Source organism: Theobroma cacao, chromosome 1 (genome assembly GCF_053813885.1).
Source record: "Theobroma cacao isolate CCN51 chromosome 1, ASM5381388v1, whole genome shotgun sequence".
In the NCBI taxonomy this organism is placed as follows: domain Eukaryota; kingdom Viridiplantae; phylum Streptophyta; class Magnoliopsida; order Malvales; family Malvaceae; genus Theobroma; species Theobroma cacao.
In genome coordinates, this window is record NC_142639.1 from 35,796,177 (window position 1) to 35,821,422 (window position 25,246).

General features: G+C 35.5%; 4 protein-coding genes across 26 annotated transcripts; 1 reads left to right on the forward strand and 3 right to left on the reverse strand.

Annotated features, from left to right (window-relative positions):
- Positions 1-609: 609 nt before the first annotated feature.
- Positions 610-3,698, reverse strand: LOC18613451 (NPL4-like protein B). Its single transcript, XM_007050688.3, has 2 exons — positions 2,529-3,698; positions 610-1,180 (listed from the first exon to the last, which is right to left on the reverse strand). Exons 1-2 carry the CDS (start codon positions 3,510-3,512, stop codon positions 926-928), a joined length of 1,239 nt encoding a protein of 412 aa, XP_007050750.2. The 5' UTR covers positions 3,513-3,698; the 3' UTR covers positions 610-925.
- Positions 3,699-5,044: 1,346 nt separating this feature from the next.
- LOC18613452 (urease-like) lies at positions 5,045-11,861 on the reverse strand. Of its 23 annotated transcripts, none has more exons than XM_088809098.1 (12): positions 10,885-11,855; positions 10,550-10,651; positions 10,204-10,294; positions 9,677-9,819; positions 9,325-9,446; positions 7,828-8,729; positions 6,845-6,938; positions 6,429-6,553; positions 6,127-6,264; positions 5,932-6,023; positions 5,423-5,552; positions 5,045-5,350 (listed from the first exon to the last, which is right to left on the reverse strand). In XM_088809098.1, the coding sequence occupies exons 8-12, from the start codon at positions 6,486-6,488 to the stop codon at positions 5,180-5,182; spliced, it is 591 nt and encodes a 196-aa protein (XP_088665224.1). In that variant the 5' UTR covers positions 6,489-6,553; positions 6,845-6,938; positions 7,828-8,729; positions 9,325-9,446; positions 9,677-9,819; positions 10,204-10,294; positions 10,550-10,651; positions 10,885-11,855; the 3' UTR covers positions 5,045-5,179. The 23 variants fall into 23 exon arrangements, with proteins under 23 accessions (XP_088665224.1, XP_088665246.1, XP_088665232.1 ...); XM_088809120.1 differs by having other exon boundaries at positions 7,828-7,960; positions 8,046-8,092; positions 8,219-8,729; positions 9,677-10,651; XM_088809106.1 differs by having other exon boundaries at positions 7,828-7,960; positions 8,046-8,137; positions 8,219-8,729; positions 9,677-10,651.
- Positions 11,862-15,663: 3,802 nt separating this feature from the next.
- On the forward strand, positions 15,664-16,982 carry LOC18613453 (transcription factor MYB1-like). The gene is made up of 3 exons (XM_018120823.2): positions 15,664-15,885; positions 15,984-16,113; positions 16,217-16,982. Exons 1-3 carry the CDS (start codon positions 15,750-15,752, stop codon positions 16,845-16,847), a joined length of 897 nt encoding a protein of 298 aa, XP_017976312.2. The 5' UTR covers positions 15,664-15,749; the 3' UTR covers positions 16,848-16,982.
- A 4,397-nt stretch (positions 16,983-21,379) lies between these two features.
- Positions 21,380-23,018, reverse strand: LOC18613454 (peroxidase 3-like). The gene is made up of 4 exons (XM_018120632.2): positions 22,719-23,018; positions 22,428-22,619; positions 22,167-22,332; positions 21,380-21,888 (listed from the first exon to the last, which is right to left on the reverse strand). The coding sequence occupies exons 1-4, from the start codon at positions 22,926-22,928 to the stop codon at positions 21,485-21,487; spliced, it is 972 nt and encodes a 323-aa protein (XP_017976121.2). The 5' UTR covers positions 22,929-23,018; the 3' UTR covers positions 21,380-21,484.
- Positions 23,019-25,246: the final 2,228 nt, after the last annotated feature.

The following is a 25,246-nucleotide window of genomic DNA, read 5'->3' on the forward strand; positions in this document are numbered from 1 at the left end:
ACGACCAGTAGAATGTAGATTATATATTAAAATAAATAAATAACCCACAATCTTCATTTATTATGTTAAGTCATTTAATAATCGAATTACTTTTTATTTACCCCTAGAATGTTAATTCTTTCAGATCATCTTAATACTATAATTTAAAACTCTAAAATACAACTATATTAACTTAATAAATATAACTGACTCAACTAATAAATAATAAGTAAAATAAATAACCAATATTGAAAAAAATTTGTGTCAGTAATAATTTTACAAGAAGAGTGCTATAAACACTTGTTAAGATTATATTAAGAAACAAGACTTAATTTATTATTTTTTTAATTTAATAAAGTAATATATAAATAAAAAAATTTTTAAAAAATATTCGAAACCTTCTGTTTATGTATTAGTAATCAGATATTTTTTTTCAATGAATATAGCATAGTAGTAATTACTATTGAAAGGGTATGGAAAATAATTACTTGAAAATGTTTGGAAAGAGTATCAAAGTTTTCTTGTTAGATCATAAGACTGTTTTTTCTTTTGGCAATATAAGGGCCATCGCCTTCCATAGACACACCTAGCTCCACAGCAGCCATGGGGACAGTGAAAAGCACAAGAATCTTTAACCGTAAATTGACATCATAAATTTTATGTATCAAGTAACATTTTAAGTTTAAGATGAACGAATCATCAAACCGACTCAACCCACCTCCGCATAAAAGTAAAAATATGACCAATGGATCACTTTTCAGCTTGAATCCAAAGCACGAAGTTGCAGACTGCTAGGTAACACTGTCAAGGAAGAGGGCCCTCTGTACCACGGGAGGAATTGAAAACTGAGATTGCTGGTGAGTCTAGTAAGCAATGGCACAAAGTAATTTAATATAAATCATAAATATACAGTACATCCCATAAGCAAAGAAGCATCTAAGTAACATCAAGATGTGCTGGCCATGGACTCAATTAGGAGCTGATAACCTTCTGGCACTGCTGTCTGTGAGTCAACACACTCTGCCAGTGCAGGAACGTCAGAACCAAGGCCATGAGACTGGGCCAGAAACAGCAGCAAGTGAAAATCAGAAATCCTCTTCACAAATGGAAGACTCTTCGTCCTATCTAGATGACTCTTCAGTGCCGTCATTGCCGCATGGGTGTTCCGATTCTCAATGGGGAAGGTTGTGGAAAGAGGTCCCTGCATTAAAGTAAGAGTTATGAGTTCCAAAGAAAGTTCTAAAGTAGAAGCGAGGAAGATGAATCTGCAGACAATCAAAATTATATGTCCATAACTAAAAATCCACTAATAATGAAGAACACAATGATGTACACTTCAAAACTTTATACTTATAGGGCAGCAAGAAAAGAAAGATAATGGTTGGTGTTTGTTGGCTACAAAGAGACAAGCTTTGTGATCTTTTCTTGGGAAGCTGGAGGGGGTATCTCAGAGAGGTTATAAACCAGGGCTGTAACTGTCAGGCAAGGCTTCTTGACAGCATGTGGTGTGAAGATTGTGCATTTAAAATGCATGCAACCTAGAATTCATGGTTGTTTATCAAGCATTGAATCCAGCATCAACTCCATGCAATGCCACCAAGAAGGCCATACAATTCGTAAAGTTATCATGAACCGAGTAATCAAAGGGTATCAGACCATGTTGAGATTTCATCCAACAAATGCATTGCTTCTAGGAGTTGAATCAATTGGATATAGACTCTAGAATTATAAAGGCTATCTATAGCAGATATCAGAAAAGAAACTACAAGATGGACTGGTTATCATGAACCAAGTAATCAATGGGTACCACCATGTTGAGATTTCATCCAACAAATGCATTGCTTCTAGGAGTTGAATTAATTGGATATTGACCCTAGAATTATAGACCCTGTTTTTGGCATCATCCCCTTAATTCTTCCCAGGTTTCACAAAAGCATCCTCTTAAGCTATAATCATTACATACAAATCTCAATCTACCTTCAGGATATGGTAAGAAATTCAAAAAATGAAAGAAAGATACAATAAACAACTCCATTGCGCACTGAAACTTCTCCCTTCAATCAGGAAGATGAGTGCACCTTTGCAACTCCCCCCTTCCATTCTAGGATACTTAATAACCACCTTTCTTGCTAAAAGAGTTTACTTAAGTGTCGCTTTTCATTAGCTTTATATGCTGCTTTCTTGTTCACACAAACTATGTATGCCAGGAATGCTACTAGTTGATAACATTTTGAATGCCCCCTCTCCCCCTATCCACATTCCTTTTTACTCGAGTTAAACTATTAATATCCAGCATTCTTTGCACTAGCTGTATCATCAGCACCCCCTCAGTAAAAACCAATTGAAAGCATCATTGACAAGATACAACTAAGCAAGCAATTCAACATTGTAAAATTATAGTGAGCAATGGTCTAAACTAACACCATGAATTATGCAAACCTCACAATTGAGGTTAATACGTCAATTAGAAACAACAACCGAATAATGGACACAAAACGATTCCACATCATGAACTGATTAAATCAGATAATGGATAAAAAAGTACACACCTGATGGTCGAAAATCTTAACAACCACCAAGAAGAAATCATTATCAACCTCCTTAACATCCTTCCCACCAACAACAACATCTTTCTTCATCTTCGAAAGTTTGGGGTCATCATTCTCTCCAAACTCCGTAACAAACCACCCTTCCTTCAATAACTTAACACACATATCACTCATTTGAAAAGCCTCAAAATGCACATCCGCACCCCCATCTTCACTGGCTTCCAGCTTCACCACAACCGTTACCCACTCCTTCAGCCCACTCTCCGCATGAAGCTCCGCAGCCTGTAGGACCTCCTTGTTTGAAAAATTATAGTCCTTTTTGTCTTGCATTATCGTCTGCGTAAAGATAAACCCTACTCTCTTCCTCCCTAACCCTGCAGCGATGGCATCAACCAATTTCTCTTCTTCAGGATCCCTTAAAAGGATCAAATCGTCTTCCATTCCCTGCTGAGGTGGCTCGTAAATAAAATCAACTTCCACTCTACCTTCTTCCGTGACGTTGCCGTACATGAAGCCGCCGCGTTTGGAAGCGAACGCCAGCGTTTCGTTGACGTATCGTTGGAAAGCGTTAGCGGAATCGCGGTCGAAGGAAACAGAGTCGCAGTGAGGGGATTCCTGGCGGGTGATCCTGGTTTGTTTTGCGATGAGGTCGTCCATGGTCATTTTACGGCCGAATGAGCCGGCGGGAGAAACGGCGGGGCCGCCACGGACGGTGCGTTCACCGTGATAGTAGAGAAACATAATGGAGCCGTGGGAGAGGTTTAGGGCAGAGAGTGGGGTGGAAGGGTCGGCCATGTCGGTGAAACGGAGGAGGTCGACGGGGGTTTTAGCTAAAAGAAGATTTTGATCGGTGGAAAGAGTTTGGTTCTGGATGGGGATTTGGAGTTGGGATTCAATTAGGGTTTTTAATTGGGAGATCGATATGTGAGGGCCGTCGACTTGGATCCGTTCGAGGCCGTCTCGGCTGCGTATTCTGAGCAGCATCTTGACACCGAGACGGTGGCGTTTGGATGGGTATAGAAGAGTTAATTGAGTTTTAGCTGAGACGGTGAGGAAAGATGGAATTCGTGGTATTCTTATAAGGGAGAAAGTAAGTGTTGGAGAGAACAAGTGCTTGGAGTGAAATAGTTTGGATTCTGATGAGTTGACAGCTCTTGTTTGGTGGATCGCTTGCTTTGGAAGAAGCCGAATAGGACACGAAAGATACAAAAGAGATTGCCTTTTACCTCAAAACGTCATCGTTGCGAACTCGTAAAGTCCAGAAGCTAAATCTATGCGGTTTGCTATTGCGAAATGTAGCGTGCGAAGGATCGGGGAAAAAAAAGTGCTTTTCCAGACTTGTTGTAATTGAATTTTTTGAATATTTGATATTTTTATGAAAAAATTGTTGTGGAAGTTAAAATGTTAGAAAAATAAAAAAAATTATATTTTTAATTGTTACAATGTATAAAAAATAAATTATCATGAAATTTAATTTAAGAAATATAATAAACAATTTTTAGAAAAATGCATTACTTTAAACTATAAATTAATATTTTTTTAAATGCACTAACTTTTTTTATTCAAAATATTTAAATAGTTAAAGGGATAATTGTATGATTTAGAAAATATAAATTGGTATTTTGATCATTTAATACTCAAAAGTGCTTTTGACAATGGCAAAGTATTATTGTTAATTTAAAATAAATGGCAGACATTAATTTGAAAATTAAATGGACCAAAAATATTTTTTAACATTGCAAATGCAATGTCACAAGAGCCCTTATTTTACAACTAGTCAAGTTGGCAGATACGTACAGCAATTACTGTCTAGTTTTACGGTGTTGTTACGAAGAAAAAAAAATCAAGTTAAGAAAAACACATTTGAAATATGTTATGAGAAATTATTGTGAAAAGTTATAATTTTGAGATTTATGAGTGTTTAATATTATTGTGAATATTTACACTCGAGTATTTGACTCATTAATTGATATATTAACTTTTTATTTAAAAAGTAAAGTTCAAATTTTTTTTAATTAAAAAACATTACTGTGAAAATTAAAATGTTTAAAAAATGACATGATATTGAAGAATTATCAAATGCAGTATCACAGGGAATAATAATGTTGTGCTCATAATCAGGTGAGACTGAAACGCCTTGACATCATGCTTGGTTACAACACAAGCAAGCCAATTTTGCACATTATCTAACTGAGATGCACAATTTTAAATTATCTAACTGAGGATCATGCTTTGTCTCTTTTTCATGAAATGATCATATATGGCCATACTTGGGAGTTTGGATGCTTATAATTCCAGTAAACAAAAACAAAAAGTTTATACATGGTGAAAGTAGAGCCTAGAAGAGGAAATAATTCCCAGACTGGAACTGTAGTTTGGATTAGTTGTGTCCAGTGCCATATTCCTCACTTGACCCTTTACAAATGATTTGGTCATTACCTCATCCTAAAATTAGTGCCACTTTGTTTACCAGAATAACCAGACATGATTTTAAGTAATTCTAAATGGTCACTGTCTAGTCAAGAAGAGATGTCTCTTGTTGTTTTCACCTTTGATAGTCATTTTAATCATACATAAGTTCCCAAGCCAATTACTAACACAAGTTCTTTCTAATGAAATCATAGTATGTCAAGGACTTAAACAAGTAAAATTCAACAGAAGATGTCTCCAATGCGACCCATAGCCTGTGAATCAGAAGATATAATGTTGATTGTCCCCATGTCATGCAATATGTCTTCTGCAGCAATTGTTTCAGCCCTAATCCTTGATTCAGCAAAAGCTACATCTTCCAGAATATCCTTGTCAAGGTGATGGCAAACCATCTGCTAAGGTAGGAATGCATGAGAACTGGTGAGGAAAAATCCTGTAGATATAATACTTTTATCTTCTCATACCAGTATTTCAAGATGTTCATCTATAGTATTGGAAGTATAAGGGCGTGTTGGATTTGTTGATGAGGGGAGGACATTTTTAACGCTGCATACTTTGATGATATCTGGAGCATGACCACCACCAGCACCTTCACTGCTCAAAATTATATCAATCATGAAAATCAAGGAGCTAAACCTGATCGGTTAACCAAAAAAATTAAGAGACAACAGAAATCTATCGTGATCTGAAACAAGAGAAAGATATTCATGCTCAATGAACTCATAAAAGTAACAACTCTGGACTTCTTAAGGCCCCTTTCACAAGGCATCCCAAAGAGCCCTAGTGAAATTAGTAATTCAGAGTTATCTCTTTATATGTCTGATTTCTACTAATTAGTCAAGTTATTAATTAAAACTCAAAGAAAAATTGGAAGAAAAAAAAAGCAAAAGTAAGCCCATGCTTCATTTCTAGTTGAAAAAGGTTTTTTGGGGAGTTTATTTTGGGGTGGGGGTGGCAGACATGCAGTTTATACCTGTCATAAGTATGAATAGTTCTTTCTTTAAATGCAGCAATTGTATGTTCCACAAATCCAGATTCATTCAAGGTGTCAGTATGTATATTAACCTGCAAAAATCAATAGATATACTGGAGGCTGGTATGGTTAAAAATATAAAATTATAAAAGAATTTGTAAAGCTCACAAGAATTTCTCATTCTTTTTCTCTGACCTGGACATCCAATTGTTCTGCAACAGTCAAGCAATTGTCTATTGCATCAGGAGTAGTCCCCCAGTCCTCATGCAACTTCAATCCCATAGCTTTAGCCTTGATTATTTCATGTAGTTCATCAGGTTTGGAACCATTCCCCTAAGTGGAAAAACAAAATTGAGGGAAAGTGAGGTACTTTCAAAAATTAGAAATTCTAACCATCCAGTGTAAGCTAGACAAGGAAAAAGATAGGTCCATCCTTCAGCTAAAGCATAGATAAACACAAAGATGACAAAAACATTAAGCAAAAAATTTAAGCATACCTTTCCTGTGAAGCCAAAATTTAGAGGCAAGTCATCAGTGGACTGCAGCATCAATTTCATCTGCAATGGTGCTGGTGTAAAAGTAGTTGCACATGTCCCTTCAGCAGGTCCAGTTCCGCCTCCTACTAATGTTGTGTAGCCCAAATAAATTTGGAAGTTTCAGGATATAATTACTAAAGATGTATGATTCTATTGTACAAGTTTTCTCAATGTTATGTTCATAAACTTTTTACGTACATGCATTTCCAAATTCACACATACAAGTTTTCTTGATGTTATGTTCATAAACCTTTTACATACATGCATTTCCAAATTCACACGTGTGTCTTATATAATCTCTACATTGTCCTGGAAAATTTATGGTTATGCAGCATATTTTCAACCATTAAGAGGAAAATTTTGGACTATGTCCTTACCTTAGTATATTAAACGGAAAACTCCAATATGCTACCCAAGATTGGTGGAATTGGTGGCAAAAAACCAGAAGAATTTGAATGGTACAAAGAGTGTCTGACAGAAAATAAAACTAACTGGAATGAAATCAGGTATGGCTACCAATGCTTGTAAAGAAAGGATGTTTTTAAGTATTAGCTACAATTAACAATATAAGAATCAACTTCCAATCTAATCAACATGCTACTCCACCTAGCAAGATCTGTTTGAGCAAAGGTAATGGAAAGTCTATGGCATTCACATTTATTTATTTATTGGGATGGATGAATTATGACATTCACATTTCACATGGTTCCTTTAGAATGCTTAGAAACAAACCAAATCAATCAAATAGATCTAAAGGGTTTCTCGATGTCTCATTTCAAGGAATACAATCTGCTGTCCCTTCTATATTCAAATATGTAAAAGTGTGTATTACCCATACCCTGTGGCTCAAACTGTGAGATATGTGTGTATTCAGTAACTTTAATCAATTCTTGCACAGCTGAGATATGAGTGTATAATTTTCTTTTAATACTATAGTTACTCCTGGAAAATTTATATGGTCTAGTCTTTTCTTTCCAATACTCTCAAACATTGAGAAAAGGATGGTAAGGGACTGTAAGACCATCCAACCAGAGCAAGGTCCTTAAACTGGGGATCTAGAGGTGGTGCTAACCTTCAATGATGCCAACAGAGTTCCATTGGCATATGGAAGCAGAAGACTTCTCCATTGAACTAGCTAATGACAGGGTACAATGAGGGAATACTTGTCAAAGAAAAACATATATATTCCAGAGGTCTAATGCAGAAAGCAACATGGTATATAGAATCTCCAATACACAAAGGTGAGATGGTATAAGCTAATCATTGTGTGCCTTTACTTCTCTCTCTACCTTGAACACACACAAGCATATAAAGTATATGTGTGGTTTGTGTGTGTGCATGTTTCATCAGCATCTTTTACCTAAAGTATACCAGACAGTGTAGCTTACGACTTGATATTGCTTCATGAACCAGCTGAGGGTATATGAAGTGCACATGACAGTCTATACCTGCAGTTACAATCAATCCTTCCCGGCAAGAACCTCAGTGTTAACCTGAGAGTTGAGAAGGTCTAAATATCATCCATTAATACTACAGCCAATTATACCTTGGGTACTGCTTTAACACAAAAGAACTTACACCGATGATCATACTAGGGAAAACACCATCTATGGCATCTGGATTGCCTGCTTTCCCAAGTGCAACAATAAGGCCATTTTTAATACCAATATCTGCCTTAAAAATATGAGTGTAATCAATGATTACAGCATTTGTTATAACAATATCTGAAGATTCAGTTGGTGGATGCCTACATGATTGACCCATGCCATCTCTTATAACTTTTCCACCCCAGAAGACACATTCATCACTGTATACAGCAAAATCTCTTTCTATTTCAGTATACAAGTTTGTATCACCTAGCTGAATTTTGTCACCAGTAGTAGGGCCATACATGTTAGCATGTCCCTCGCAAGAAATTATTGTGCTGAAAGCAGAACCTTCTCCGGTGACACCTTCACAGCAAAATAAGTCAAGTCAAGGCATCAATACTTTCCTATTCAATTACTTAAGTAGACAAGACTTACTAAGCAAGAAATCCTTTCGATGACATGAACCGGAACTAAAACAGAGAGCACTAATTCTAGCCAAAGTTGTAAACCTAGCATTTGCATCTTTCAGACTCCCATAACCTTCTCTCTTTATGGTTTCCATCACTATTTTGACATTGGCATCATCAACAGGACCATCAACAATACCATTTCCTCCTCTGATCACTTTCCTACCGCCAATGCTGACAAGCACAACAGTTTTACATTCTCCAGGCTGGCAAAGGGAAACATGTTTCAGTCAAAGAATACATTGGTTTAAATCAAGAGCTGATCCTGATTTAGCCCATGAATATTCCAAATAAACAATTATTTTAGTTCATTTGATAAAAGTTTATGCATGAATTCTTATCCTAATGCTATATCTGCTAATGTGATAATAACACTTAGAACAACCATCCTATAATTATATTATGCTACCTTCCAAATTCTTACCATTCGATTTTCAAGTAAAGAAATCTTTAGTTAAAGAACTTTTGTCATTATAAATTTTGAGGCTTCCTCCAAAACCACAATGTCTGCCAGCACAGTTTCATACTGCCAACTTAATAAAACACATCAGAACCTTCTCTACATCATTGATTTCTCTAACAGCATCTACTATCTCTTACCAATTCTGGTGCAAAATGGCAATTCCTAATTAAATCATGATAAGAACCACTGCTTTTGAAAAATAACATGTGAGTATCGCTGTTAATTTTTGCTAGAAAGAGATTAATCTACACAGGATGATCAATTAATAACTGTTAATTGCAATTAATGGATGAATCAAACAACAAGCTTATCACCAGAGGAAGGTTAAAATGCTCAACCTCAAATCTTTTAGCTGTTCCTGCTGGTATATTTAAGCGCCTTCCATATGCTTTCCTACGATAAAAAACGAAGGAGGGGTCCACCTCAATAAAGTGATAATGGCTTCCGACCAGAAAAACTGCTGAATGATTAACACAAGAACCAAAATCAATTCTTCCTCAGAAAAGTAGTAAAGAAATGTTGGTTCGCTTGACCATTTTATTTATATGGTAACTATAAAGAATTTTACGACATTGTTTGATACACATTGATAGAATGGTTCATAAAACAAAAGAACTGAAAAGTTTGCCACTAGTCCAAATCAACAAGAAAAATAAATCATATGAATCAGCGTAGATAAGTTTGGACCACCTGAATTGGCCTGTCTCCAGTGTTAGTCACTTTGAGACTTAACTGCTTTCCTTCCATGATCAAGTGTAATAGTCCCACCTTTGAAGATCACGTCACCAGGAATTGTTTTATCTTCCATTTCAAGAAATTTCTCAGGGAAGACACTGCATATCAATGTTCTGTTAGTTCCCATTGGACTTTTGATATGGTACAAGCATATCAAGCCAGTAAGAGGTGCAAGTAAGCTGCATAATCTACTAAAATCTTCAAGTATAGTATTACCTAAGACTTGATTACTATATATATACTGGCAGATTTCAAAAAGTCCGGTAGATGGGAACCAAAAAGAAAAGAGAAAAAAATAATTGTATATTGAGATGAATGTACTTCGAGCTTGAGCCCTGTTCTTTAATCTGAGGTCAAGCATGCTAAACATCTTTGTGATAAATCACTCTGCTAAGGAAGATATTTTCATAATAACAGAAATTATGGTACCCATATTCCCAGAGGAAGTATTTCCAAAAATATGACCTAAGGTAAACCTTTACCCGGTAGAAAAGAACAATGTAAACCAAGCTCCAGATTTCCATTTTCACTAGCAATTGCATCGTGAATAGTGATTAACATTGTCCCTTCAACCTACATTAAAATTACTATCAGTTCATGGAGCTGCTGATTTTGACTGAAAAAGAGTTCAAGGAAATAAGCTGAGGAAGTCCAGCAATGATGCTCCATGCACTCTATTTCAAGCGTTTCAAAACATTCATTGTAGGGTTGAAAAGAACAAACAAGGTATAACATATGAATCAATGTATAGCCTTAGAACTGCTGAGGTTAACAAGCAAGTAGAAATATTATTCAGAAGTAAAGATAGAAGCACCAAATAAGAGCTACCTCATTTCCGATAAAAAAATGTCATAATAACAAGCAGATGAATTCAAACTCCACCCGCTGCGCTTTCTTATACACAAACTGCAGAGATAATCACTAGCCAAGCTGCAAATTCTTTCAGGAATAAGGATATACACCAATTTTATGAATTGAAAAGGAAAATTTGATGTCAGCTATGAGTAGTGAAGCATAATATCTGAACAGAATCCAATAAATGTCGAACAGCCGGAAGGTCTTGCCTCCTGCTTAAACTTTATTTATTATTACTATCTCTTTAAAGCACACTATCGAACAAAGCTTCCTATAATAAAGAAAGAAAACATGATAAATGTTCATACCTTCCTAAAAGTCGTTGCCCAATGTTCATCAATTCTGCCACATTCTTGTCACCATCACGAACGAACTCCAGAATCTAAAGGAAATCATATGAAAAGGGATATGGAAGCTCTTTTTTTTTTTTTCAACCATATTTTAAATGCTTTATATATCCTCACTTCCTACCCAAACCCCTTAAAAAGAAAACGAGAAGGAAAACTTGTGCACAGCAATTACAGGCCTGTAACTTATCTCAGGGACCAATAACTCGATTTTATGTAGAATTTCCAATGAAGTCTATGTAGAGACATTAAACTAAATATCCTGATGCATGTCATTATCAATTGCATAACAACACACATAATTTTGTTATTCAAAAAAAAAAAACATAGCAAACGCGGTCGGGTATATAATTAATCAGGGAGAAAGCTCAACAGAATATAAGAATGAATGAACAGCTTCAGTATAATTGAGCCTAAGCCCACGTGCTAGACGCTGCAGGGCAAGGTACCCTGCGTTATGAAGGCCCAGCTTCTCCACTCCTCTTGGGGTTAGTCTCGTTCGTCTTTTAGTTCTGTAACACTTCTTTCTTTCAAAATCAGTACCCACCACCGGTCCTCCCCTCCACCACCAACGCTCCTACTAATCACCATAATCATTTGAAAAAAGTCAAAAATCTTGCTTTGGGAGTTGGACCTGTGCTCAAACTGATTGCCACCAGATGATGATGAAATAAGAGACAGAGAGTGGCAGCCGGAACTTTTAGCTTAGAACGCGTCGCTGGAATTTGGAGCCATGCCCAGATTGGGGGTTTCTATTGCAATTTTAGCTTAAAAATAAGGTTAGATCTAAAAGATAACAGAGAGGATTAACCTCAAACTCAACGAGATACCTAAATGCTTAGAATTTATCAAAATAAAATCTTAATATTGGGCTCGACAGGACGAGGCAGAGGAGGCTTGTTTTTCCATTTGCATTTCTGTTAGCAATAAGAAACATTATCTCAATTTAAAATTTTAAACTGATGAGTCCTAATAGGTTTGTCGTGTTACGTGCTGAGGTAAGCAGAGACTGTAACTAAGATCTGAGCTTTGGTAATAATAATAACAAAAAAAAAACACACAATTTGCTGTTTAAATTGGGAAATTAGACTTTAATTATCAATACCACCATTAAAGATTCTGTTTAAAGGTCCATTAGTTTAGATGTTGGTTCTTGAATCTTGATCCATTAGCTTAGATCGTTAATAGATTTAAGTATGGATTAGTTGCTAATATTAACTGATTTCTTTCTGTAAAGTATGGATCAGTCAAAAAGAAAAGCAGTTAAGATTAGCACACGTTTGTCTGAGATTTCTCTCCATCCACTTGAATCTAGCCAGAAGGAGGCTAATGCCAAGAAAAATATTACTCTAATTTATTACGAAAGCTAAAAGGATATAGATTGATTAGATGTTTAATTACCTAATCTACTTTAATATATAAAATCAAATCTTCTAATAATAATAAAAGAAATAGTCCTGCATAGATGACCGGTTCTACTTAAAGTAACATTTTTCTTTAATAAAAGTAGACAAAATAAATTAAAAATGATTGATTTGAGTATTTTAAAAGACACAACGAAAAATCAATCAATGATTGATATATGTATATATTTTATTAATAAGTCTGGATTGAAATCTCATTTTTTTTCAAATAAAACAAATAAAAAATAATGTATTTTTAGAAGATAAATGTTACTATTAATTTAGGACAAAAAAATTGTAAGGGGATTTTTTCCCCTTTTGCAAGCTTTCAAAATAATAGCTTTGCCACAAAGTAAAATTTTGAAATTTACTTAATATTATGAATGAAATATAATGTTAAGCAATACTTTATTCTTAATTCATTTTTATATACTTTAAAAGTTAAGAGTAGTTTGAGTGAGTTCTTAATTGAAGCTTTGATAATATATTTTTGCAGCAACCATTGCCAGCATTATATTTTTTAATTAAAAAAAAAAAAGAAGCCACGTAGTGGTGTAAGCACATTTTTAGGAATTCAAATTCAGAAATAGATCTCCATAACACAATCATAAATAGATGTTCAATTTATAGCAGTAAAATTGTGAGAAGTCCATAAATTAGTTTATAGTTTACATTTTTAGGTTTATTTTACAGCATTATCTGTATCGTATTTGATCACACCACTGGTCATGTGTTTTGTCATGTCACATTACTTGTTATGTCATATTACTTGTTTCATCACGTTTATTTTTTATATAGTGTTTTGTTATATCATTATGTCATGCGATTCCAAAATTTAATTTATTTTAATTTTTAAACTCAAATTGACATGTGTAATATCCTCTTGAGTTTGAGAGGAAATGTTAAAGATAATTATAAAATTGTTTAGTTCGAGTTATTATAAAATACTATTAGTTAGATTACAATATTTTGTTAAAGTTACACTACAAACTATTCATAAGATTAAAATTAATCCTTTATATATATATATAAATTTAATAAATAATTTAACTTTTTAAATTTTATATTATATAAAATTTTCTCTTCTTCTAACACCTATTTTTTAAGAAATCATGATTTATACTTTATAATATATATCACAGGATGACTTGTTACATTATCAAGTTCTCATTAGAAAATTTAAACTGAGACGATAAAAGTATACATTTGTATATAATCCAATGTACACTTTGTCCAGTACAACACATTTGACCTTAAAACAAAAGTATGGACTTCATATCCATATCCCTAAACTAAACATCAGGTGTTTATTACAAGGGCGGAGGGTCATATGGCTATAGGGGGCTACGATCTCTCTAAAATTTTTGAAAAATTTTAGTTACTATATACAATTTTTTTTAATGACTATGGAGAGTAGTATATTTATGAGAGCTGAGCCCTTCAAAATTTTTTAAATTATTTTTTTATTATATATATTTTAATATTTTTTAAAATAATTTTATTTTATAATTAATATACATAAAAAATAATAAAATGACCCCACAAATTTAATCAACTTTATCTTAATTTTTAAATTTGCTCACATATTTTTTTCTTTCTTTTTTTGTATTTTTACTTTACTCTATTTTATGTGACTCACCATTAAAATACATTTTATTTTTAAAAAGATATTTATGAGTTTGTGAGTTTGGATAAAACCCACTTACCACTATTGTGTGAAATTAAAAAAAAGTAAAATTTTATTTATCTTCTCCTTTCTATTTATATTATTTAACTATTTATATATTTAATTATTATATAAAATCTTATATATCGTATTTAATTAGTTATATTTTATATTTTATATATATTATATTTTATAAATTCAAAAAATATCGTTGAACATAATTTTTTTATGAGTTTTTTTTTATTCTTTTTGAGTTACATGTTAGATAAAATTCTTACCTATTATGAATCTTTTAATTATTGTTTAAATGTAGAGTAATAATTTTAAAAAAATTATTTTTATTTTTCTTCGTCTTTAATTCCTAATAAAATTGGCTAACTTGGTCTCTGGTTTATTACGTGGTTAGGAGCACCTTTGTCCACTGAAATTCGGGAAACCAACTAGAACCAAAAATCCAAAGCAATAGTAAGAAACAACAACCGGTGACTCTAGCTTGGCTGAAATTTAGTAATTAGGAAAGCTTTTGTGTTATTCTTTGAATCTAAATGGGCAGGTAAGTATAACCTTGTTATTGAAAGTGATTCAACAAACGGAGTCAAATGGGTGAACGAGCCAAATTCTGCTCCATGGAGATTTAAGAAGTGAATGCTTCAAATTGAGGCGCTTAAAAGAACAGTGAATGACTGAAAGATTAAACACATATTCAGGGAAGGAAACAATGATGCTGATACATTGGCTAAAGAGGGTGTGAATAGGGAAGTAGACTTAGTGGAGATCAATAATCATGTGGATGCGTGGAGTGGCTGGAGGTAATCACAGAATGTTCTTGATTTTTGGATGGCAGACTGGTTCCAAGACCTCCATGCTGTGCAATTCCTTCAGGTTTCTCTGTGTTTTTTCTGGTTCCATTACCCCTTGTTGGCTTTTGTATAGATTGAGATTTTGCAGCTCTCCTGTTGTTCTCACAAGTAATCAGATGAGATTGGAACAGGTTGTTTCTATGAAGTGATAGTGATAGAACTTGGCTCTTTTTTCTGCTCTGTTTTTGTGGGGTAGATTGTAAAGTTCTCTTTTGAGTGCATCTCCTGCGTTTCAAAAAAAAAAGAGACAGCAACGTGACATTTGGTTCCACCTGGGAATCATTTCCCCACGTGCGAGCAACAAACTTTCAAGTTTCCATTTGTTAAAGTGGGAAAGTTAGTTTGAGAGCTGAGGGAAATTGCTAGGAATGGCAGATGAATACTTTGTCATCATTAACCAGCTCTGATCCTTCCCTACTTTTACCCAAACAACACCTCAATTGTACCTAAATTAATACGAATTGCATGAGATCTCCCTGAAACTCAGTTCTCCGAAAACCACTATTCAGCCATGCAGTCGGTATCATTAAGTCCCGTAAAGGGGTTTGTTAAATTTAAATGAATTGAATAATATGTTAGGTCCGCTTATTCTCTTGACTCCGCATGAAAACAAATCACGTTGGGAATTAGTATTTTATTTGTAAAAAGATTACGTCCACATCAATTTGTCCGATGTTTCATTGGTCGTGATGACCCACATCATTCTTTTGAACATAATTTAGACAAATTTATTTATTAATGTTACTTTAAACTTGAACAAGGACATCTATAAAAACAGGAAACAGTGACCCCATTCACTGGGAAACAACTGCCAACTTTCGATTGGGAGTTTGCACCTTCTCATACATACAAACTCCAGCACAAAACACTGGGAGAGACACGATCGAGCAGCAACAAATGGGTAGGAAACCTTGTTGTTCCAAAGAGGAGGGACTGAATAGAGGAGCGTGGACAGCCACTGAAGACAAAATCCTCACTGATTACATCAAGGCTCGCGGTGAAGGAAAATGGAGAAGCATTCCTAAAGCAGCTGGTAAGTAGAGATCAGTTGGGAGGCAATTGGTAGAATAATATAAGTGGATCATATAGATAGCGATAGGGGTGTGAAGAAGCAACATTAATGTCATGCAGGTTTAAAGAGATGTGGGAAGAGTTGCAGACTTCGTTGGCTGAACTATTTGAGACCTGGCATCAAGAGAGGCAACATTACACGTGATGAAGAAGATCTCATCATCAGACTCCACAAACTCTTAGGGAACAGGTCTTTTCTTTCTCTATTTTCATTTAGCTCGTTTCAATGTTTACATAAAATGATCTGTAACAAAATTTATATATAACGGGGTTTGCTGATTTGAGCTTTGTAGATGGTCTCTGATAGCCGGGAGACTTCCGGGGCGAACAGATAATGAAATCAAGAATTATTGGAACACCGTTTTATCAAAGAGGGCGCAAGTGAAAAAATTCGATCATACCAATAAAGATGAAACGAAACAAAGATTCATCAGCTGGTCCAAGAAGGCGCCAACAAGTTCAGGTGTTATCCAAGCTAAGGCTGGACGTTGCACCAAAGTCTTTACCACCCCTCAAAAGCAAGTAATTGGAAGAGGTGAAAACAATAATATTGCCCGTACAGCTCCATCCACCGACGCCAAGTTCGTGCACGAAACTGCTGTAGAATCTGGATTCAGTGATGGGTCATTTACATTGCTGTCGTCCAAGGAAGAAAATCCTTCTATATCAAAGTTCGCTATGGATTTTGACATTGGGGACATCAACATTTCAGAAGCTCTTGTTTCTGACTTTCCACAGCTTGGTGACTTTGAATTGCGTGATATAAACTCTGTGATATATGAATACGGGACAAACGATTGCGGTCAAGCACTTCTGTCATCGGAGGGAATGGTGGGAAATTGGAGCGGCAATGATTGCGTTGAAGCTAACTTGGATTCAGATTTTGGATTTTTGGCTGCTTTTCTTGGGTCCGCTGAACTCTGAAGACTTAACGATCTGATTACATTGTCGGCAATTCAAATTGGATTTTGTTTTTTTTTTGTTTTGGTTAGATATTGCACTTGACACGTTTTTATCGTTCGTCTATTTTGGTACAATTCAATAATGTCCTGAGAAGCACATTCCGTCCAGCTTTTTCACGCATGTAGAAATAACATCATTGCACCAAAAAAGAAGAATCTTTAGCCAAAGGACAAATAAAAAAATGACAAAAAAGTTTTAGCTAATTAAATTACCAAGGGTTGGGCGCAACAATCTGCTCAATTAGACATCAACAGTGTTTAATTGAGCAAACACCATAACTCTTCTTCGACAGTGATAAATAGTTTGTGCGAGATCGATGACCATATTTTGCTGTTCATTTCTAAATGGAGTTGTACACAAAAAGAATAAAAAGCGGTTAATTATAGGTCGGCAGGTGGTTCTCACACCTCAGAACAGCGGAAGGGCGAGGGGTATAGCCGCATCGGAAGTATAACTACGGGACAAATTCTGAGGTTTTCATGTTCTAGAAAGTTGGGTCGTGTGACCTTATACCATGATGCTGCTGCTAGGGCATAATTATCTATGGCTGTTTAACTTGAAGGATTTGTTCTGCTGATTTTGCATTACATTCTTTTCAACCGTGGATGAGGAGCATTGTCGTTAGGAACCCTCCTCCAGGGTGTCAGCTTGGGTTTTTTTTTTTTTGGGAAAATTATGAATATGCTTTTATTAAGCTTTGTGGAAGAAGAAAATTCCAAACATATCAAGGCAAATGTACAAGGCCTAGCATGCTCAATAGGCAGGTAGATACCGCCATACAGAAAAAACCAAACTGAAATAAAGAAACAAGAAACAAAACAGAAATTGCGTTGCAAATGAAGACAAACTCAGCAACACCATTAAATAAAATTAGCAGAACTGAAATCAAAACCTACATCAACAACCAGCAGCAGACCCGCGCAGATTTACGAAAACATCAACCAACCACATAACTTCAGACAAAATGATATGAATCAGCAATTATAACCTCCCATAAAACAAAGCCAGCACATCAAAGTTAAAAAAACGACATATACTATGGAGCATCATCAAATCATTTTTTCTGCTTACCCTTGATCTAGCGAAATTATCGGCAATATCATTTGCTGACCTACTGGTATGCTGAATTTCCAAAATTTTCACTCCTTTCTTTAAGCGAATAAGCTGAAGGACACCTTTTCGCAGCCTCCAAGGGGCAATGAGGGTGTCAGCTTGTTAATGAAAACCTGAACCACATGTTTATTAAATAATCATTCCAAGTGATTTATGGTACGGTTTAAACTGCTGGCTAATGAATGTTTTTTTTCTCAAACAAAATCCATTTTATTAGTCTGAAATTAGCTACAAAAACCTCACGGTTCAAATCCTTGAATAGGAACAAAAATTCACCTAGAGTGCCTAAAGAAACTCCAGCTAGCAGGGGAAAAAAGCCACTGGAACAGGCAGGGGGCAACACGTCCCTCCCACAAAATATTTACAGTAGCATCCAAGTTTAAGAATTTACAACCAAAACCACCCAATACGAGCTTCCCAAAAGAGAGAATCGAAGAATAAGCAGTAGAGTGCGAAGAGGAACATCAGAAAATAACTGTTCAGTAAGGCAAAAAGCCGCAAAACCTTATGCCCAGCAAACATAGTGTGGTTAGACAGGAGAGCAGCGGGATGAATCAGCAAGGCATCGGAGATAAGAAGTGGAGTCTCCATGAAAACAACAAACAGCTTTAACAGTCCGCATTGTATCGCCCATCACCAGCAGGCGCAAAACATACTCGTTCGGTCCACTCCCATTTTTGTTAGAGACTGCATATTAGTAGTTAACTTCCCGATAATTATCTGTCTAAAGGTGACGATTTCAATTACTCAATATCAGAAATTACCCTTCACAAAACCCATGACCTGTTAGATATCCAAAAAAGAGCAAGACTGGAATCTGATTCAATCACCAAAGATTTTAAACTATACCATGAAAAAGAAGCAAAAAACTGAAGAATAGTTTTAGTTACAAGTACTTCAGCATGATTAGAGTTAACAACGCCTACGGGACCAAAGAAAAGATCCACAAGGTTACTCGTACTGAGTTGCAAAAAAAAAAAAAAAGTTAGTCTTACTATCCGTGAAAACACCTCCCCATCTCGCAGGTCCTGATTTCTTCAGTGGATGCCATTCACGTTAAATTTTAACTCACTATCTTTAGGAGGACCATACAAACTCTCCCCTAGGCTACTTTGTTATTTGTTGTCTTGTTTGTTAGCATCTTAGGCATAGACCACCAACCGAATGAATTGTTTATGCAGTTCACTTGTATTCACTAGCCGATGTGGATCCACAAAAATTAACTAATGTCTTTGATCCGAAGACCAATGCTTCTTTACTTGCCAATGAGAAATATAATCGCAATTAGAGGGTGGCTTTAGAAAAGAGGAAAATCATCCGGGAGGCAGGGAGTGATATGAAGATATTCAAGCTGGCAGATAGGGTTGGAGCTGGGCGGAAGAATAGTGGCAAGGGGTTCAAGGAAGAGAACCCCTGTCTAGCTCGAGACTCCCAAAGCCTCAACAAATAGCAAAGTTGGTAATCTGGATCCCGCTTATGGAGAGAATGAAGAAAGTGGGTGTGGTTTGCAAGAGTTATATGCGGATATGTATTAAGATCTCACTACTCTTAGGAAAGCCTAGGACTTTGCCAATATTTTTCGAACGCAATAACTTTTTCACTACAGGTACCATCCAGATTCGAAGAATATTAAGCAACTAGCATGAAGAATGGCCTGCCTAGATAGCAGCCATGAACTAGAAACAGAACCACGGAATATTTTTCCAATTTTTGAATGCGTTTTCAGGATCCGGATTTTAAAAAGGTGGCGGGCTGGTGCTTTTGGTAATCAAAATGAAACTAGATCAGCCCCTTACAAGATGGAAAATTTTTTTGAATTAATAATGGTTTTCAGTTTGATTGGTTGGGGAATAATTTGGCCGTAGCAATTTGGGGTTGACTCGAGTGTAAAAGTAAGGCAAAGGATTAAGTAAAGACTAGTCCAAGATCTATACAGCTATACTATCCTCTCGTATCAAAAGATAAATCAACCATTGCAACAAAATTAACCCACATTCTGCATCTACTAACTCTCTGTAATTTGTAGGAGCATATAGCAAAACGATGAACAATAATATTGAAATATAGAGGCAGGAGTTAAATATCAAAAGAATAGTTTTGCTCCAAAAAAAATCATAAGGATAGAGATCCCATAAAAAATAAACAAAACAAAATGGGAACAAAATCCAGAACAGTGGGTTGAAATGCTATCTGTTCTCGTTTTATGGTGTGGTTTCGGCCACGGAATGCTGATACTGTATTCATGTGGCTGTTTCTGATTTTGTGCGGGAGCCACTTACCGACCATTTATGATTGTATTTTGCCGTTAGATGAGGGGATGGTTCAATGGCAGATTATGATACAGGGTATAGAAGCAATTGTTGGAGGGGATTTTTTGTCTGAAGGCTTGCTGTGTTAGAAGGAAGCAAGTGAACTTCTTTTGTGATATGATTGTCAAGGACCTCTGTCAAACGTTTGCTAGTGGGAGCAGAGCCCTTGATTTGTAAGTGTTTGTCTAACTGTGGAAGGGTTACGATTTGATGGTAACCTTCCCCTTAAATAAAATTCATTTGGCTTGTCAAAAAAGAAAAAAAAAATCCCTTTGAAAGAAGAAATGAGGCCAGTGCCTCTATATCAGAAAATTATCACATCAGAGTATTACCACAAAATCTGCAGTAAACTATTATTTTGCAGCAAAAACACCTCTTGGGCTCACAAAACCAGCAGATGCTCAAAGTCTTAAAATAAAAACTGATAATTTGTCTATCTGACAATGTGTCGGATTAATTTAAACAAGCCAGAAGAAATGGAGAAAGTGAAAGATGAAGTATCAAGTCCTAAGAAGAGAGAACCTTCTGAACCTCAGAGGTGACCTCATTTGGGGTTTCCCTGCATGAAGATTGGAAAGAATATTTTAAGAGATTGATGCCAGGATTTTAACCGAGTATGAAAGCAATATCAATGGAAGCAATATCAATTGTCCTTAAATTGACCTTTAGTAAAAGTGCTGAGTTCAAATTTATTAAAATTTATGTAGAAACTAATACTGCCAAATTGAAATGGTAGAAGGACCAAATTTAAACTTAGACCATGGTGTGCTTGATAATACCAACTTGAAGGATAATTTTATTATATTTTAAAATACGAATGAGTATTTGGTTTTTTCCTCTCCAAATCATAGATTAAAGGAGTTTTTGTCATTAATTTAAAAACTGTGGTTAAAAAGAGTTTTTCAATCGAAACCATGGTGATTGGCCAGGAAAACGCCACCCCAAACCAGTGTGTTTGGCAATACTTTGGCTGGCAAAAGCTGTAATTTGAAAGCCAAAGGCAATATTAAAAGATGCCTAAGACTTGCTCATGAGAAACAATAATAAGAGCATAATGGAAGAAATGCAAGATTTAGAGGTAAAGCTCAAGCATTAGTATTTTATTTGAGAATGGATAGCTTAAACATTATTATGATTGACATACAATTGAAAATACACAAACCAAGACAACAGGAATTAATTAACAACATAACATTTCTTCCTAATCTCCCCTGCAGTCCCCGTGAGAACTCCAATGGCTCCCATTTTCTGCATTGACTGTGCAAACTCTACAAAGAATTTCGATGAGTCTAGCAACTCGTCGACAGTTTTGAGCGCGCCATCGTCTGTCAGGAGGGCCGCATCCGACTGGAAGAGGCCCATCTTTTGCTTAAGGATGACATAGTAGTGATTATCAAAGTTTAAAGAGCTACGAGGATCCATTTCCACTGTGGTTATGATGTCTCTAAGACTTCGGCATTTGGTCTTCAAGAAAGAAGCGTAGGCTGGGTTCAACGAAGGATCTTGATCTCCTCTTCCAGTAAAGTTGTATAGCCTGTTGCTGAAGAGATTGCAGTGGCCTATTCCAATGGTGTGCCCACCTGCAGTATTTATCCAACAATTTTCTGTAAGCACTTGGGGAATAATTGTCCTTTTGAATTTTTCACTAAAATGCTCACTTGGGGAATAAAACTACTTGTTTTAGAGTCAGAATTTCCTAGATACGATAGCACAAGGGTTTTTGACGAAACTGAGACTCTTTTTTGTCACCCAAATGTTCTGTTCACTGATACTGTTTGTTTTTCTTCTTGTTCAAAAGAAGTTTGGAGCCTGAATTCTTTCCATCTTATATATCTTAAAAATTCTTGGGATAATGTACCTGATAAAACCACCAGGTCATGCACATCGAGGCCTTTGCTAGCAAAATTTCGGACAAGGGTGGTGAAGTTGGAGAAAGGGGAAGGAATATTAGCCAATGCCTCAGAAATTCGTGACACTCTGCCATCTCTTCTACCAGTAAGAACTTCCCACAATGGTCTTTGCAACTGCAGGCAATATTCAGTGCACGTAGTTATGTGTTTTTATCTATTGAAATATTACTCTCTTTTTTTTCCTTCTTTTAAGTTTTTGCTTGCCTTACCTCGAATGAAACTGAATCCCTGGCAGCCAAGGCTAGAACATCAGCACAAGATACTACTCCTGGACATGTCTTCTCCACTTCTGCTTTTATATCATCAATGACATCGAAACCCGACAGGGTTAGGTTCGGAATTGCCTGCTTCTCGGCAGTGTTGTTTGTTGTCGAGTTCAATAATAACGACGCATCACAACCCTGAAATTTTACTATAACATGTGAGAATGTTGATTACATTTGCAGGTTCATGTAATCACAGTAATAACCACAATGTGCTACAGTATTTGGAAGCCTTACCCTGACAAAGCAGTCATGGAAATGCATTCTCAGGAGCTTTGCAGGCAAGCTTGGATTCTTACAGACATGTTTCTCGGTAACATTCTTGACTATCTCCTCTGCATGAGGACAGGTGACCTTGTAGTAATTCTTCCCAATACCATCTCCTTGACAGCTCCCAATAACTCCTAAAACTACAATACAAAGCAAAATGAGAATGTGACTCTTCATCCTGATATCCTTCAGTCGGTAACCTTTAAAGTTTCCTTATGCTAAGCAAGAAGATGTAATTATAGTGAATACAGAAATGCCATAGGCACAACCATCTCTTCCTTTTATACTCGTCTTTTGGCATTTTTCCTAACTAAAATCCAGTTAAGCAATGTATATATTATAAAAAAATAGATCAAGATTTTTATTTTTTTTTTCCTAACATGATGGGGTGCGACTAATTAGTATTAAAAAAATAAAATAGCAGAAGTCAACGTTTTATACATACGAAACCAGATTTCAGATAAGCATTAGCCCTTTTTTTATTTTGAAAAGCATTTATTAGTAGCCATTGACTGCTCTTACAGCCAATTGTCGCCTGTCGATGTGCCTGCTCAACCTGATAATTAGTTTTCTTCTTTCTTCCTTTCTTCTTTCCTTTCATGGGAAGATGGAAATTGAAGTTCTAAAGTTCTTTCTAAATTAACTTCTTCATATTATTATGAAAACTATATAAATATAACTACTAGTTTGCATTTAGGTAAATGTTAATGGCGGATGCATAAGTCTACTCTCTGCTTGTTTATAAACAATTAAAGATTGGCTTTCAAATTAAGCAAAAGAAAAGTAGTAGTACAAGCAGGCCCGAACATTTAGGACTTTGAAATTGAGGCCTCGTACATGAATAAGATAGAAAGCAAACTCATTTTCTATAATACCCTCGTATGCCAATAATTATTAAATATTGCAGCTTTCATTGTTTTCTCTACAACCTGGTTGTATAATAGTTTGAGCGCCTCATTTGATGGGATAGGAAGAATATGATCAAGTGGCAAGATTAGTTGTATAGACAGATCAATGCTTAATTAAATATAATACTACGACAAAACATTCTACAATGATTGGCTGTGGTGAAGTGTGTATGCTTAGAGTCAAACATGGTCGAGAAAAACAAGTGTTTTGTTGGTGTTGCCTCCACACTACAATTGCTTAACCGTCAAGTCACCGACCGTATGGTTCATCTATAGGTCAAAGACCAAGCCCATTACAATGCCAACAACATCTTCTAAACAAAGCGATCTGAATTACCCAGGCTTTAGGTTCATCAAACTATACTTTGGTGCATGTGAGCTGGCTAAGTGTTTTGCTTAATCAACGTTTTATTGTGCGCCTGAGTGTACTCAAAAGGTGTACAGATCATATCTTTGGTTGGGTTCTGAAACTGTCAATTTTCTTTGGTTTTTTTTAGTCATTCAAAGTATTTCATCAATAGAAGGGGAATGAATTTTTTCCCATTCACAATACATCACTGAGGTGTAGACCAGGCACAAAGCTTATCGGGAGATATGCCCACAACCTGAAACTGTCAAATTTCAATGCCATGATTGAGCTCTTTCCATGATGATCAATGTCAAAGTTTCTCAGACCCATAGAGTGGGTGAGTGTTTGTATCACATCAAATATTTTAAAATAAGTAAGCAAAATATTTCAAACTCAATTCAAGTAGATAAAACAATTTTGAAAAATTTATAAATGTAAATATTACATATCTTATTAAGTTAGTCCATTAAAAAGAAGATAATGAACCATGATATTTGCATTGCTTGAATTTTTTGCTTTGAAGAAATGACATGTATAAGATTAATGGAAGCAGGTAAATTTTCTTATAGTCCTTGAAGAAAATAGCAGCTGAGTTCTACAGGAAAATCAATGGAAGCAGTAGACTAATAAAACAGAGAAGAAGAAGAAGAAGCAAAGAGACATTCGAAGGAGTAAAAAAAAAATATTTGGCCAAAAACCATAGTTTTCATTTCTAATTCTAGTATTTATACTTTGACAATTCAAACGTTTCCTAATGAACCGGATCGAATAACAAATTTCACACTAACCAATGAACAGCTCAACGGTAAAATAAAACAGACAAACCATGGCTGTTAAGCCTTGAAACAGAGAATGGAAAATAGACTAAAACGACACCATAAGATGTGTATAGGACTCAACTTAAAGTAAACTAAACCAAATGATATGAGCAACATCATTTTGGATACAACAAACTTTAAAAAAAAAAAAAAAAAAAACAAAAGAATAAATGACATGTTTTGAAAACTCGGCCTATCGAGTCCAGAAACACCATTGTTTTGCTCCAAGTGCCTTTCTTCACCTTCAAAGCTGATGCTTCCCACTAGTTCTTCAAACACCTTCCATACTAAATTGTGAATTACCTTTCAACACAACCCCATAATTCTCAATCTGGTGAACACTGAGACATGATCTCAAATACTCAAATCTCTCCTTTCCCAAGCTCTTAGTAAAGATATTAGCAAGTTGATCAATGGTTG

Excerpts from the sequence above, each read along its gene's own strand:
- LOC18613451 (XM_007050688.3), bottom strand. The coding sequence starts at position 3,512 with ATGCTGCTCAGAATACGCAGCCGAGACGGCCTCGAACGGATCCAAGTC. Across the intron at positions 1,181-2,528 it reads TTAAGATTTTCGACCATCAG|GGACCTCTTTCCACAACCTT; the intron begins GTGTGTACTTTT and ends ACTTTAATGCAG.
- LOC18613452 (XM_088809108.1), bottom strand. The coding sequence starts at position 6,488 with ATGAAATTGATGCTGCAGTCCACTGATGACTTGCCTCTAAATTTTGGC. Across the intron at positions 6,265-6,428 it reads ATTTTGGCTTCACAGGAAAG|GGGAATGGTTCCAAACCTGA; the intron begins GTATGCTTAAAT and ends TTTTCCACTTAG. Across the intron at positions 5,553-5,931 it reads ACTATTCATACTTATGACAG|TGAAGGTGCTGGTGGTGGTC; the intron begins GTATAAACTGCA and ends AATTTTGAGCAG.
- LOC18613453 (XM_018120823.2), top strand. The coding sequence starts at position 15,750 with ATGGGTAGGAAACCTTGTTGTTCCAAAGAGGAGGGACTGAATAGAGGA. Across the intron at positions 15,886-15,983 it reads AAGCATTCCTAAAGCAGCTG|GTTTAAAGAGATGTGGGAAG; the intron begins GTAAGTAGAGAT and ends AATGTCATGCAG. Across the intron at positions 16,114-16,216 it reads CACAAACTCTTAGGGAACAG|ATGGTCTCTGATAGCCGGGA; the intron begins GTCTTTTCTTTC and ends TGAGCTTTGTAG.
- LOC18613454 (XM_018120632.2), bottom strand. The coding sequence starts at position 22,928 with ATGAAGAGTCACATTCTCATTTTGCTTTGTATTGTAGTTTTAGGAGTT. Across the intron at positions 22,333-22,427 it reads GGGATTCAGTTTCATTCGAG|TTGCAAAGACCATTGTGGGA; the intron begins GTAAGGCAAGCA and ends TATTGCCTGCAG. Across the intron at positions 21,889-22,166 it reads TGACCTGGTGGTTTTATCAG|GTGGGCACACCATTGGAATA; the intron begins GTACATTATCCC and ends TAAATACTGCAG.